Source organism: Corvus cornix, chromosome 6 (assembly GCF_000738735.6).
Source record: "Corvus cornix cornix isolate S_Up_H32 chromosome 6, ASM73873v5, whole genome shotgun sequence".
NCBI classification, from domain to species: Eukaryota; Metazoa; Chordata; class Aves; order Passeriformes; family Corvidae; genus Corvus; species Corvus cornix.
Window position 1 is genome coordinate 18,785,461 of NC_046336.1, and position 15,640 is coordinate 18,801,100.

The following is a 15,640-nucleotide window of genomic DNA, read 5'->3' on the forward strand; positions in this document are numbered from 1 at the left end:
GCCATGATGAGGTTTGGATGCCCACACAACTGGAAATGTGGCTTGGACTGGACAAAGAGATTGTTTGTTGGCAGCACAGAGATGATCACAAAGTCTCTGTCTCATGTTTCAACCATTCTTGTATTTGTGGCAGTGGAAGCAATAATTCATCATTATGGATGATTTCAATCATACCATTCAGGTCATCCTCACCCCCTTCCACATTATGCTTCCTTTTTGAAGTCCTCTTTTTCTACAAATTATTCTAGGAGACATCAAATGCACCTTTTTATGCATGAGATGTTTATGTGTCCCAGCATATATTTTGTGAAAGTGTGAGAAAAGCCCATCATGACTCTCTTCCAGACAGATATGCTAAGGGATGTGTGTCCCACATGCAAAAACTTTCATCATATACATAGGGGAGATTACAGAAAAGAAATTTAAAACATAGCTTCTGGGTGTCTCAGGTATGTCTGGCATATTAGAAGCACCTATAATAATTGTCTAGTTTCCTTGTATCTTTCTGAAATTACATTGGCCTGATTTTGTGGTTTTGTTTTGGGCTATATAAGCATTGTTGATAGATGCAGGTCTGGGGATTTAGTTTGCTGCATCCTCTTGCTTAGAAAAGCTGTCACCCCAATTGTGTGGTATATTCTTAGGGCATATGTATTTAAGTGCACTTGAAACACTGAAAATAACGTGTGAGTGCCACTGCTGTAAGCGGTATTAAATATATGTAAAGATTGAATGAAACCCCCAGAGGCATGAGGTCAGAGCTGAACAGCCTTGAGCTGAGAGCTCAACAGCTATGGGACTCTGAGAGCTCACCATGAGGTGTCTTTACACACCATGGTCAGCTGAATCATGTGCCAGTTCACCATTGTTTTATTGAATGCCTCCCTGAGCAAGGGTGCGCACTCCCACTCGTGATGCTCAGCTGCAGGCAGCTGTGGGTACCTGCTGTCAAGTGGGGAACACAGGAAGGAGCAGCAGTGCTTGGGCCCCTCTGTGCTGGAGCTGCCCATGTGTGGGTAAGCAGGGTGTGATGACATTGTGCTGAGGGTGGGAGCTGCGCTCGAGTCCCCTCTGGCACCAGGATGGCTCCTGTCACAGCAGGGTGAGCTGCTAGCCATCACACACATGCTGTGGCCACAGCAATGATGCCATTTGACTTTTAAAATCCTTGTTAGGAGGAAACTGGTCTCCTGCCTGGTTTTTGTTTTTATCAATGTTCTCTTTTCATACTCTCTAGTAACTACAATAAACTCCTAATCTTCTACTCTGGTTCTGGGTTTCTTGCCAGTGGGAGAAGCTGCAGATGACAGCCAGTGAGAGGAGGAAGATTATGTGCTCTGTAACATTCCATATCATTGCCATCACCTGCGTTGTGTGGTCTCTCTATGTCCTGATAGACAGGACTGCTGAGGAGATTAAACAGGGACAAACTACCGGTATGTTACTTGCTTATCTTCCCACTTATTCCCTTGGAATAATTATTTATCCTGATTGCAGAAAGCATGTGGAACGTAAGTGTGCAGGTAATCTTTATACTTTAACTAGTCAGCTTTACCCTGGGGTTGGGTTTGTTTAAAAACACTGTTCTAAAATTACGTAGTTAAATCAATAAGTTTGCCAGTGAATTAATCTGTGGGTGCTTTTTAAATCTGTTTCAGGTTAATTTAGTTTGCACTTGTGAAATGCACAGATATGAGAGCTAATCCACTGTAGCCAGACACAAAGTTGCACTGCCTCAGCAAATTTAGGTCTAAATTTGCAGATAAGGATGTAAGCATTTGTTTGCTGCTATGACTACCTTTAAACTGGGCAAAACTGGAACATTTTTAAAAAAGAGAAGAAGTTAAGAGGAACCTAAATTCAAATCTTTGAGGTAAATCAACAGGGTTTTCTTTCCTCCCAGTCATCTGTGGGTGGGTTAGTCATCAGTGAGAGCCATGTTAGGCTGGAAAAACTTTTATGAGTGATTGTGCCTGAAGCAGAAGAAATTCAAGTTGAATATTAGGACTCCAATTTGCATAACTGAGACAGAATGCACTGCAATTCATGTAGTGGCTGCCACCCCAGTGCAATCGGTAGCTTATTGAATAGTAAGCTTTCTTGAGTATGTCAGCAGTAAACTTACCAATCTGAAATGTGTTTACTCAGGTATGCTGGGCTTCAGATTTGCAGCTGTCACAGAACTGTTCCTCAGGCAGCTGAGCCTGAAGGTGGGGATAGAAGGAATGGAAGCTGTTAGAAGGCTTCCAGAGCACTGCATGCCAGCTAGACATGCAGGTGGAAGATGTTTTGCCGGTGATTGAACAGTGTACTTTGGGGAGGTAGTTGAGCGTTAATGAACCTGCAAATCCACAGAGCTGTTACAGTCTCTTCAGAGCAGAATCACTTGAAATTAAAAAGTTATCCTCTCATTTCTCATTTAGGCTGTAGTTGGACTGTTCATGACTTCAGTCAGGAAGCTGCTTTCAATGAAATCTCTTTGTTTCTGTTCCATCCAACCCCATCTTTTCCATGAACAGGGAAAATTATTGGCCTTTCAGTGTAAGGTTTCCATATAATAATGAAAAGGATATGCTTTCAACGATACATCGTCTCCAGGTTATTTTAACCAGTAAATATATTAGATGAACATAACTAGGAGGAATGGTGTGAATATTTGGTACATGTTGTAGTGCTTTCTTTGCTCCCTTCCTTTAGATTCTAAATCCAGGGAGTGCTGTAATGAGCTGGGGGATGCGGGGAGTGTGCGTGGATATATATTCATGTCCACACAGCGGCAAGCGTATGCTGTCACTGCCTACAGACAGCATCAGACAGCTCACCTGTGAATCAGAGGGTCAGATATGAATCACAGATGGGATTTCATCAGTAGTAGGGCTGCAGTGCCCTTTGTATTTTGGGACTAACATATTTTCATTCCTCCCATACTACCATGCATTTCCAAAACAACACCACCCTGTATCTTGGTTAAAACTTCGAAGAGTTGGAAAGATACGATTTTATTCTCTGAAAAACCTGATAATGGGTGATTCAGCATAGTTTCATATCCATCTTGTGATGACACTTATTTTAAAGAGGCTGGATGAATACAGGACCTAATGTACAAAATGAAAAGTTTTTAATTTAAAAATGATTGATAGAAATGTAACAAGATCCACTGTCTAAAGGTTCAAGCTAGACAAATTTAGGAAAAGAGATGGTGGTAATTTTTAAGGACAGAGGGTAAGCTTGGAATGCTTCAGCATCTCCAGCACTTGCAGTTTTGTATCAGAGGAGATGCTGTAGTTCAGATACAAGTTACTGGGTGTGATGCAGATAAAATTTTCTCATCTGCATAACAAACATGTCAAGCTATATGGTAACAACCATTCCTTTATGTCTCCACGTCCCGTGTGATCACAGAGTGGAACAGACTTGTTGGGTCACTGAGTTGAGTCTCTGCTATGAAGAGGAAACCATGCCATAGAGTCCCTTTCATAATTTGATCCAGTCTTAGTCTAAAAACAGGTGTAAGAGGACTTAAGCATATTACAAGCAACTGGTGGTTGCTTTGACTTTGTGATTGTACTGCATCAAGGCTCAGACACAGAAAATCAGTTGTTTTGGTTTTTTCTCTGGTGGGGAAGAATGTGATATGTGAATCAGGTGTGCTTGACTTGAAGGAGGGAAAAAAAAGCCAAACAGGAAAAATGGCAAACTAAGAATAGTTTGCGTGACCCAAACTCCGTGACAGTTTCCTTACAGTACGTTTTTGAAAGATCCAATTTAGTCCAGCCGATATTGACCAGGTCCATTTTTTAATTCTTCTTTTTATTTTCTTTCTTCCAGGTATTCTAGAGTGGCCATTTTGGACTAAGCTGGTAGTAGTGGCTATTGGTTTCACTGGAGGACTTCTGTTCATGTATGTACAATGCAAAGTGTACATACAGCTGTGGAAGAGACTTAAAGCTTACAACCGAGTAATATATGTACAAAACTGTCCAGAAACTAGCAAAAAGAATATTTTTGAAAAACCTGCACTAACGGAGCCAAACTTCGAAAGCAAAGAAACGTTTGGGGTTCACCATTCAGACACAAACTCTTCACATTACACAGAGCCAGAAGACTGTGCTGCAGAAATCCTTCATGTCTGATTTCTGGGTGGGAGGGGTGTTTCTGTATGTCTTTGAAGATTTTAATATCATTGTTTACTGCAAACTGCTCTACCTTTTTAAAATCAGCTAACAGCTGAGGGCTGGCGGATAAATTTTTTTACTTTTGTTTTTTTGTTGGAATTTTTTTAAATCCCTTAGGCATATCTGTCAATGTCATCATGGCTGCATACCTCTCAACATTTTGTGTCTCATACTGGCTGATCAAAGAGCCACAGGATATTGGGTAGAATGAGCCTTGGGTTTGGTATCAAGCAAGCCGCTAGCGAGCTGTCACCAACTTCATGGAGTCTGTTACTTTAGAAGATGAATCTTAAGTGATTCTGGAGGATGCTTAGAGTGGGGTTGGTTGGTTGGTCGGTTCTTTATGCGTGATGAAGGAGGTTGTCCCAGACAGTGAGGGAAATGAGAGAGAGAGAGTGTCTAATCTACCACTAACACTGCCACTAACATTGTGTTTTAGGCAACAGGTGTAAAATCTTGCTTTACATATTGCGATGAGACTTAAAAAGCATATAGCACTTTTAAAAATCTTTATTTTGTAATATGTATGTCAAATGAGAATGAAACTTGAAAGAATGTCTCATTTTTGAAACATTTCTTCATTCTTTACCCCATCTATTCTTCTGGAACATAAACCTCTTGCCTTACGAAAAAAAAAAAAAAAATTAAAAAATTCCAGCCTGTGATTTCCAACACATGCCCACATTATCTTACTAAACCAAACACTAAAAAACTCTGCCTCTTTGGGGTTCCTTTGAGGAGCAATTTTCTTCAAAGGATATTGCACTTGTGACTTGTGTATGAGGAGTAGTGGATGTGTACAGTGTTTGTTTTCAATAGTTTCAGTGCTCTGTTTTGGGGATTGGTTTTGATATTTTTTTTCCCCAGCAAGTCAGACCATCACCATACCTGCACATACATACCTGATGTAACTTTCATTCCAAACCATTGGCAAAGGCTTTGTTGCTATATTGATAAAAATGTGAGCTGTTATAGAAAAAAAGGGAACTTAGTCAATACAGCTGAAACTGGTTTTCTTTCTTTAGTGCTGTGTCATGTGTGAATTACCCAAGAATTTGATGTTATCAGAGGAGATGCTGAGATCCAAGTGTAGGAAGTAAATATCACATTAAGTGGATAAATTTAAAAATACCTGCCTGGTTTTAGTCCTGATGTGATGCACTATGTGGTCAGAGAATAGTTTTTGTCTGTGCTTTTGAATTTGGGACTGGCTTTTTAATTAGTCTGCTTTCATGCAAAGAGAGGGACAGTTTTAAAATCTGTTTGCAGACCTTTAGACAGAGTTGCCCAAAGCCTGGGGTGTCTGCAGTTGATTTGTTTGTCCATTCTGCTTCACTGCACCATTGTCCAGCTTCGAGCCCTCATTCAGCCAAAGCCTCAGTGTGACTGGAGCAGAAATGGAGCCCCACGAAAAGTCAGCACATGAGGCCTCTGCATTTGAAAGCTGACTTTCCCTACCTGAGCCCTATCTAAATCTCTGTAAAATCAATGATGATAATATAGCTGGTTTTAGTAGGAGTTGCCTGGATTTCTCAGGTAAAAGTTTCTGTTTACTTGTTGAGATACTGAACTAAATTCTGAGCTCTAGTTCAAGTTTCACTTACTATTTTTCTAGTACAACTTTGGGTACATTCTTTTCATAGTAAAAGTAGCTGCTTTAAGACTTCTTAAAGTATACCAGTAAGAGATCAGGGATTTTTTCCTTAACATGTAATATTAATTTATTTCTAAATCAATATTTTAATAGGAGGCAGAGAAGGGACTGTGGGAAGAGAACACACATCCCAGTGGTTACTGAGACCTGTTAGAGGAAAAGCACGTGTGCCTCTCACTTCATGCTTGAAGCTTACTGTCTGTGATCTTCATGAACAACATGGTTCCTTGTTCTTGAGATGTGTTAAAATCCAGACCTCTGGGCAGTCCTGGTAAAGCTGTACTGGCATGGGTTTGTGTACTGTATTAGCTGTCAGGATGTCCCGTGCTTAAGTGATACAGGCAGACAAACCCTGCGCACCCTGCTAGTATCAGGGCAGAGTCTTCATGACCATACACATTCAGAGTTTGTTGCCTGTGCCTGCCATAATTTAAAGTGCAATTACTCAAGACCTTTCCTGAACTCTGCTGTGGGTGATCCTTTTCTATTATGAGAACGCAGTTAATACACCGTCTCATTTTATTTTCTATTTTGTTCTGTGAAAGATTCACTAGATAAACTCAGGTGGGTTAAGTATCAGGTCTTGCACACCTTCATGATGTTCTTCTGAAATGCCCAAGTGCACCAGGCCTGCCCATCTGCGAGATGCTCACGTTACAGCTGCAGAATGGACACAATCAGCTGCCGAGCGATGCTGTGCACGTTCTCATCCCATCTGTGGCCGGTAGGTGAAATGAAGATGGACAAGTCCTCGTATGAAACCTGGCTGTTCTCCAGCTCACACCTGAGAGGCTGTGGTGTGTGAGCAGTGTTCTGACATTGCCAATACAGCGTACTGTAACTTGCTGGTCCTGCTTCAGTCACTGTTGTACATGATTCTGGGTGAAATACTGCAAAATCTCATTCGGTGTTTCGGAAGCTGCATGTGGAACGTGCCAGGTAGTGTTCAGTGTATTCAGGGTACTGAATGTTTTTGCTGTGCCCCTGAGTATCTTAACTTGTAAAGAAAAATCATCTCCAGCAAAATCACTTGGGGAAAAATATTTGTGAATGAAAATGTTTTAGCCAGTGTTGCTGCTAACAATTCCCTCTCCACTTTCATTCTTCTGAATGAAAATTAAGGCCTATTATTTAAACTCTTACACTGCTTAGGATTGCTCATACCAAGGAAATGAAACAGAAGAGATCTATTTGTCAGGGGTTTCATTTATGCTGGTCACACTTCTCGTGCTGATTCTTGCTTGGTGTTAATGGTGGGTTTCTGGAGATGCAGTTCTCTGCTTCTGCATGGTGCCATCAAATATTGGAGAATGCTGAATGGTGCTTTTTTCTTCTTTGTCCTCAAGAAGATACTGTTGACTTTTTTCAGCTTCCAGCTGTGTGGCACTGATGACATCTCAGGGGAGCTCTGTCCTTTCTGTTCAGATGTCAGTAAGGGGAACAACAATCCCCTATTAGATCAAGCTTTCCAATACTTCCCTCTGGCAGCTTTTGAAATGACTGAAATAGAAGTCTGGTCCTTGTACCTTGGTCAAAGTTAGCTTGGGTTACCCTGGGACTTCCCTGAGACCAGAATTTAAGTAGGAGGGAATGTAGGCTTAATGCCATCTACCACAATCCCTTCCCTAGATTGCCAGAGCCTTTGCTGATGTGTCCAATGCCCCAGATAACTGACGAGACTCCCATTCTATTGACATCACTTCTGTCCAAAAAGACACCATCTGGGCCAAGGAAATTCCCCTGCTATGTCACATTTGATGTATCTGCCAGGTCATGAACATGCATTATGTTAGACAGATGTGTGCTGCAGAAGGTTGATCCCATTTAAGAGCTGATGCGATCTTAAATTCCTATGAATTCTCAGGACTTTTTTCAGCTGTAAGCCTGTATTTTGGGAGCAGGAGTGATGTTTAAAATGTGTTCTGAAGAGATGGCCAGACATCAGGACAGCTTCCTCTGGTCGAATGTCATTGAGATTGGCTTTGCTTCAGCAGGAGGCATTCAATGAAGATTGAATGAGCCTGCGAGGGGTTAGAGAAGTACTGGGCCTCTGTGCTGTACCTGGGAATTCCTGGGAAGCAGTAGTAACTCTGTGCAAGCCAATCCCCTCTACTGATCAGAGCATAAGTCCCACTTGGTGCTGTAAGGAAGGGCGCTGCTTGGCCTGCCACTCTTGAGGAACCTTTGAAGTGATGCCTGGCTGTGGCCATGCACAGGAGCTGGTTGCTTCTGCCGTCTATGTGGCAGAGTAAGTATCTATTGTGAAGTGGAACCCAGGTCCAAATCTCTCCTAGAGCTGAAGTGTGTTAAGATACAGATTTCTGGTGTGGTCTGCTCTGGAGACTGGCCAGCAATGAAAAGGGGGAGGTCAGTGACTGTGGGTTGGGTCCCTCTCATATCTGAGTGAAACAGGGCAAATACAAAAGCAAGGATATTGCTGGCTGGATTTCCTTAGTGTTGTATTAGATACAGAAAGAAAATTTCTAAGTGGGACCTTTTATTTTGTGATTATTTTTTAGTTTTGAGATATTGCGGTGTCTGTATATTCCAATGAAGTACTGAAAGCACTTGTCTTTGTATAGAAGATAACTGTTTAAAAATTGCAGCTAATCTTGTATTTCGATAAAACATTTGTAGATAGGTAATTGTATAATGTTGAAGAACTTTACACTGGCATGTGTTGTATAGTTTATACAAGACACTTCATACTTCTGCAGAATTTTTTAGTTACTAAATTTCTAGTAACTTAACGTATAGTTTTGTATCCTTTCATGTATGTTTGTTTTCTCAGTATTGCCACTTGCAGAGTTATTTTTAGTTTCTTAAACTGTAATTGGTTATTTGTGTGTGATACACAGGGTTATTGACTGCAGCAATAAAGTGTTTCTATAAAAAAACCCAGAAAATCCCAAACCCATTATAGTATCCATTTTGTTTGAAAAACCATGGAGAGAAAAATTGAGCTCTGCAGTAGTAAAATGATGATCAAAACACAGAATTTGATGGCTCTTCAGTGTAGCAGACCAATGCAGAGTAGCATCCCATGACAATTTGATAATAAAATGATCCATAATGATAAAGGCATTGTAACCATGGGAGTAATTGGGCAACTCCTTCAATTCAGGTGCTTTGGCTTCAAATGCAGGAATCATGGGGAGAATTTTCTGGTTTCTGCCATGCAGGAGGTGGGGAGAGAAGATTGCCATGGACCTTAAAATCTGACCTTTGGAATCAACACTGCATGGGGCATCAAATGCTTCATGTCTGGAGTCAGCATTCTCACATGCATCTGTGAGATGCTCATTACTATGATTTTCATCTAGGAAGAATATATTACTTTTGTATACAGAAGAGGAAATCTTCAGTTTCATGAGAATACGTTTCTAGAACCAGCAGGTCAAGGAAACTGCCCTGCTGTGAGAGAGCTTGTTACAAAGGCATACACACCAAAGAGCAAAGAAAAGCTTTTCATTTCTGCTTAAGTAGTAATTAGTTTTTAATTTTCTTTTAGGTAAGGAAGGGAAGGAAATCTTAAATCTGCAGCCCTGGAGACCTGTCTCCCATGCAAAACAAAAGTCTCTGTCCTATATTCCCTTAGTTAAGAAATTCTGGCTGTAGTAAATGAAGCTACTTACATAAAGTTTGGAAACCCAACAAGACCTCTATACAAAAAAACCCTTCTGGAGAGATGGTAGGATAATTTCCAGGGCCTGCTGTTTGACTGGCAGTCTCTGAGATGAAAAGCTGTTAAATGGTTTAAGGAACAGAGCCCGCAAAGCCATCTGGCTGCCAGTTAAAAAGTGTTCCTTGTCTTGGGCTCAGGCATCTCGAGTTAATTATAAATTAACTTACTTCCTCTTGTAAACCTTATTTTTATCTGAAAGAGTATTACTGTCACTGTGTGCATTGTGTCCATCTCTGAGGCAGAGAACAGCATTGGCTCAGCAGCATATGGCACAGCTGTGACTCCAGGAACAGGATTTTTCATCTGGTCCCCAGGAACTGGAGGTGTCTGGTGAGTAGTTACTGGTATCTGGCTGGCAGGACCAGCATAGCATGACTTGCCCCTTGGAGCAGGGCAGAAGGAGGCAGTTGGGAAGCAGAAGGGGCAGCATTTCACAAGGTCGACAAATGCCCTGTGGAGGCAGACCTGTCAAAAGGTGCAGCTCCAGCTGCTGACTCTGAAAACCAAGTCGTGTCTCAAGAGCCAGGCACGTTCCTGCACTGCTGCTCAGCCCCCTGCACTGCTGCAGGAGCTGGACATCTCCCACCCCACTTCCCACAGCCACCCTGTGGACCAGTCTCCTGTCACCCACCCCTCCATTTCAGATTTCCCTATCCCCAGTGTGTTACCCATATCATGCTGTGCTTGTCCTTTTCCTTTCAGTCTGCTTGTGCAACCCAAATTTCCTTCCTCTTGCCCGCTTCCTCACTTGCCTCTGGACCAGGCTGGCAGTGAGGGTTGTGCTAGGATGTACCAAATTGCAGGCAATATGTGATTAATAGGAATGACCACGGAAGTACCCAGGAGTGTCACTGCAAATAAAGGTCAATGCCCCCTTGTGATCCCAGTTTTTCCTGTAAATCCTCTAGGCTCCAGTCTGATGCATAGGATGCTCTCTGACCTTTTGGCATTGTATGGTGTACCACAATACAGCAGAAGTGGAGGATTTTTCACTTCCTTGGGATAGATGTATGACATAAGAAAGTCAGGCAAGAATATCTCAATATAGAACAAGAACTGAACAGAGGAAAACTCAGTTCATCTTGGCTAGATGGAGAAAGGAGGCAGAGGAGGTTTTTTTTAAAAAAAAAAACAGAGCCCTGGACAAGGGAAATGGGGAGCAAATTCAGTGCATTACACAGGGTAGAATAATTGGAAATGTAATACTGCTTAGGCAGGGTCGAGTGATGACAAACTTTAAGAATAATCTTAAAAGTGCATTCTAGGAAAAAGGCAAGAATGGTGTCAGAGGAACTGAAATCTAAAAATAGAGAGTAGACTTTGTTTGAGAGTATTAGGGAGATAAATGAAATTGTCTCAAAGGCTTTAACATCAGAGGAGGGTTTGAAATGACTGAATAAAACACCAGAAGGCTGCACAGAGCAGAAGGGGCGAAGATCACCACTCAGGGTGTGCTCATTAAATCCTGAAGCTTCAAGGAATCAGGCTTGCAATTCCTAACATTTTAAGACTTCACTAAAATAAACCTCCCAGTCATTTTTGCTGGAAGCAACTTGCTGTGCTGGGTTGTTCTGGTAACTCTCAAAGGCCACCTGCAAACAAGGCAGGCCAAGCAGGCTTAGGAGAATTCATCACTGTTAGAGCTGCAGGGTGTGGTGCTGGGACAGCAGGTTCCTTTGTGAAGGGGAAACAGTTATCCTTGCGGTTGGGAGAGAACAGGAAATGTCTTGGGCTAAGGACTTGATCCCAGCTGCAAGAGCACAGCTGTCTTGGAGAGTGTATGTCATACTTCATATCTGCTTTACTCCTGAGCATCCCAAAATAACTCACCAAGTACCACTGTCCCCTTCCTGCAGATAAACTGAGGTCTCTCTAGAGCCCAGCTTGCCACTTACTTTGCTCTCATGTTTACCTTCTTGCTTTTGAAAGTGCTGTCTTAAGAGAACTGATTCTAATAATGGGATTAGCTAAACCAGTATATCCTCATGCCAGCAAGATGATGGTTTATTTTATCCCAAAACTGCTTTCAGGACCATGTTACATTCATGGTCACGTGTAACCAGTTGATGTACACCAGAGAAATTAGATGTAAATTAAATCAAACCATTCCACTGAGCAGCTTTCTTGCAGCCCTGGACCAAATAAGGCTTTAGTAGAAGTTAGAGGTATTATTTCAAGGATTAATTTGGACCTGCCTGATGTTGCACAAGCCTCTATCAGGACTCTACCTTTGCTGCTTGTGCTTAGGAATTTTGCAGCAGTTTTCAGTCTCTCATTACTATTCTAGTTTTGCAGTTGTCAAATGTGTGCAGCACAAAATGATACCTAAAGAGCAGCCAGTAATGCAGCTGTACTCCTTGTGTTTGTCTTGTCTGTGGCTTATGTGTCCTATGCCTTTGCTCTCCCCTCCTCTTTAGCACTGTTACCTGCGCAGCCTGAAGCAATGGTTTGGGGAGGGGAAACCTTGAGAGCATGCTGCTTTCTCTCTGCCTCCCTCCTCTCCTTAAGTGCCAGAGTTGCACAGCTACATCTGTAGAGGCAGGAGAGGATCTGCACATTTAGGGGGAAGTGATGAGGTCAAGCAGTTCCAGATCCCATGGTTCTCAGGGCTGAGGGAGATGTCCTAACACCATATTAAATGGGATGAAGGATCCAAGGAACATCAGCTCAAAAAGAGGGTAGGAAGCCTACCCTCTCAGCCTCTCTCAACCTGGATGGTCCCTTGCAGAAAAGGTATTAAGATACCATATTAAGTGTTGATAGAGCAGCCCTGCTGGGGGCTGTGAGAGATTCAACTGGTGCCAGAATTGCCACTGCCTGGATGGCAGAGCAAGGGCATTGTGCTGAGCTTTGCAACTCTAGAGTTCATTTCTGGGCACTGAGGTGGGACAGAGGCAGTTCTATGAACATGGAGGTTTTTTTCTCCCCATTCTGGTGGAGTAATATGCAATTAGCACCCATATGTTCTCGGCTATTCGGCTCATGCCCCTTAGGTTATTTATGTAGCTTGGAAATTTCTGTAGGCTCTGCTGCTCCCCTCTGCCATTTGTTAATTGCCTATTGTATCATTCCTCCCTACTCCCAGTCCTTACTGACAGATTTCAGGAGGGCCATCTGCCCACCCCAACTGCCTGTAACCTCAGGAGGGCTGTAAGATATGTGACATCTTCACAGAACAACCTTGTTTTTCACTAGCACTGCGTGAAGGTAAAGAGGGACAGCAGCTGACTTCTGCTGTGAGTTTCCATGGAGTAAATCTGAGGTATGTTTGGGCAAAGGGGAGCTGTGAGTCAGAAGCAGCAAAATCTCTGGCAGAGTAGATGTGCCCTTTGCAAGCAGCTATCCTGCCCTGCACTAACCCTCGGCCAGACCAGGAACAGCAGCTGCTCATGTTTTAAGGGCCCGGTTTCCCAGCTGCCTGCATGTGGCTGAACAGATCCTGCTGCCTAGTGAACCCTTCTCCAAGAGAGGAGCGAGGTGTTTGTGCACAGCTGGGGCAGGGAACTGTTCCTGCCTCCCCAGGGAAGGGGTTTGGGGCAGGTAAGCCCAGGCTGGTGCTGACAGTACAGTATGGGTCTCCTCATGAGTGAAGTAATGTAGTCTCTGGATAAAATGGTTGGGTTTGGTTTTTGTGTATCCTGCATTTTGTCTGGCAGGATTTTGACAAAGGATTTGAAATGATGCCAGAAATAAATATCAATAAACTTTTGAATGTGGGCCTCATGATAAAAGCTAGAAGTGACAAAAGAACAGACTTAAAAAGAGACATAGCTGTGAAAAGGCTGGTGAGATGTAACAAATGCATTCCTACAAATTTCCTGTACAGGACTATATCTAGTATTTTTTGATGAGTTTGTAAGAGGAGTTGTAACACTACTGGGAGACTCCCAGTCACATCTTTCTAAAGAAGAGACTCAAACCGTGTGAGAACAGAACTCATCACTCAGGAATGGAATTGGGTTCAAATGCTGCATTGGAGCTGAAATGCAAAGAAACATGGAAACCCACTGATCCAGATTTGAACACCATTTTGTTCCATATTTGCAGTGAAAATGGAGGTGCCTAGAAAGTGACCTTAGGTATGACTAATCTGTTTCTGAAACACTTGATATATTAAAAGAGTTTCAGATATCTTTAAATGAAGGCTGTGAACCTAAATTTAGAAATTTTAGGACTGACAGCTCTTGTGCAAAAATGAAACGGAAGTGTGAGTTCTTTGAAATCTTACTTAAAGGGAAGAGGAAAGCAAGGAAGAGCTTACTGAGTTTATGGAGCACTTCTATGTGGTAACATTGTCCATAGAAGTGATCACAGTGCAGTAACAAGGATCCCTTGCTGCTTAAATGTCAGGAGGAGAAGTCAGATCTCCAGACTGGGATTCTGCAGCTACCTCGGTGTGCAGTGCAACAGTTGGCCATTTTGCACTTCTGAGTGTTATTTAAAAAGTAGCAGCAGAGTAGAAATTAATGCTGAGTACTTCTGAATCTTTTCTATGTCTATGTATAAAAGCATGTCCTGAATGTGGGAGAGCCTTGAAATCTTAAGTCACAATACAGAAAATGCTTGAGTTTCTACTTGACCTGAAGAGATGTAGGAGATCTTTCCTAACTCTTCTGGGTGAGCGTAGCCAAGTATCTTCATGCCTCTGCAAAAGAAGAACAGAATCCTTTCAAGGGCAGCACAAGGCTGTCCCTGTTGTCCCCATTGTTGTGTGGCCACAACATAAATAACTTAAAACATAAGACGGGCCACAGCATGTCTTGGGAAGCTGAAGCAGAGAATCCATAAGCATATCTCGTGGTGTTGCTCAGCAGTCCAAGAGGCACAAGGCACTTTGCAACTGGACTTGGCAGAACAGAAACAGGCACAGCCAGCAACAAGTTCCAACTGTTGGCTGTAATTGCTCACTTCCTCTGTATTTGAAAGTTGCTGCCTCACCTGTGGGCAGAGTGCCTCATACTGAAAGTGCTACCAAAGTATAATTCAATTACTTACCATCATGCACTAACTAAACCAGCACAGTACCTCAGCTCTAACTGTATACCGAGTAAAGCACTCCTGAGGTGGTTTTAATTTCACTTGTTACGTATCACTAGAGATTCACAAGAGCTAGAGACCAGCTAGGCCAAGTGCCTGACAGCAAGGATATGAGGAGCTGGATTTGATCACAGAACACTGATGAAAGGACACTGAGATGTGCAAAAGCCCAGCCTGGCTCCTCTCAGCACAGTATCCTGCAACTGCTGCTGGCAGCAGCATGGAGGAAGATTATCAGTGAGATAACGAGGGTGGCAGCATGTAGTATTTGTTTGCTTGATGAAATACTAGAGAACAGTATTAGTGGTCTTGGTGTCGAAGTGCCAAGTGTGCGGTATCGCTGCTATGGGGTAAGTTGGAGTCTGAAGGAAGCACAGACAGCTCTTCTGTTCATAATGTCAGCATCTTAATGATAGCAGGTGCTTGGTGTACGCAGGGTGGGGAGTGTGAAATAGGATGTTTAGAGGGCTTTCTGCAAATGGGGAGTTGGTTGTGTGTGTGCAGTTCTGACGTGCAGATATGCTGGCATTTGGTGTTGCGCACGGTAATGCAAAGACAGCAGGGTGTTTCAAAAGCTTAGCAGAATACAGGGAAAAAAGCATGGGCAGGTACAGGGGTCAAGCTCTGAGGAAAGCATGGGCTGTACACAGATTTGCACATCTGGTGTATATAATGAGAGTGCAGTATGGTGTGAGTCACCATCCCTAGAAATGTTCAAAAAACATGTGGATATGGCACTTAAGGACATGGTCTGGTGATGAATTTGAGTGAACTTGATCTTAAAGGTCTTTTCCAACCTTAATGATTCTGTGGTGCTATGATAGAATGATTAACTTTGGATGATGAAGCAAGTGGGATATATGCAGTGTGTAGTGTGTTGTGTCAGTGTAGTGTGAGTGTAAGGAGCACACAGAAGAGCACATATGCCTGCACACTGGGGTGGTTGGGGGTGAGGTTACAGAATGCGGAGCAGTTTAAGGTGAAATCCTGTAAGCGTAGAGGTGGTGAGGCACACGGGGCTGTGCCGAGGTGGGCTGTGCCTGGCAGCATCAGGAATACTGTGCGGAGCAGTGTGCTGCAAAGCCGAGA

At 42.8% G+C, this 15,640-nt stretch overlaps 1 protein-coding gene across 5 annotated transcripts in view; it reads left to right on the plus strand.

The window, feature by feature from the left end:
- Positions 1-8,742, plus strand: part of MARCHF8 (membrane associated ring-CH-type finger 8) — a 90,510-nt gene extending 81,768 nt beyond the window's left edge. For all 5 annotated transcript variants that reach the window (XM_039553609.1, XM_039553611.1, XM_039553612.1 and 2 more), the window contains 2 exons: positions 1,289-1,436; positions 3,829-8,742. In XM_039553609.1, coding sequence (XP_039409543.1) covers positions 1,289-1,436; positions 3,829-4,133 — 453 coding nt within the window. In that variant the 3' untranslated portion in view covers positions 4,134-8,742. The remainder of the gene's footprint in view (positions 1-1,288; positions 1,437-3,828) is intronic.
- Positions 8,743-15,640: the final 6,898 nt, after the last annotated feature.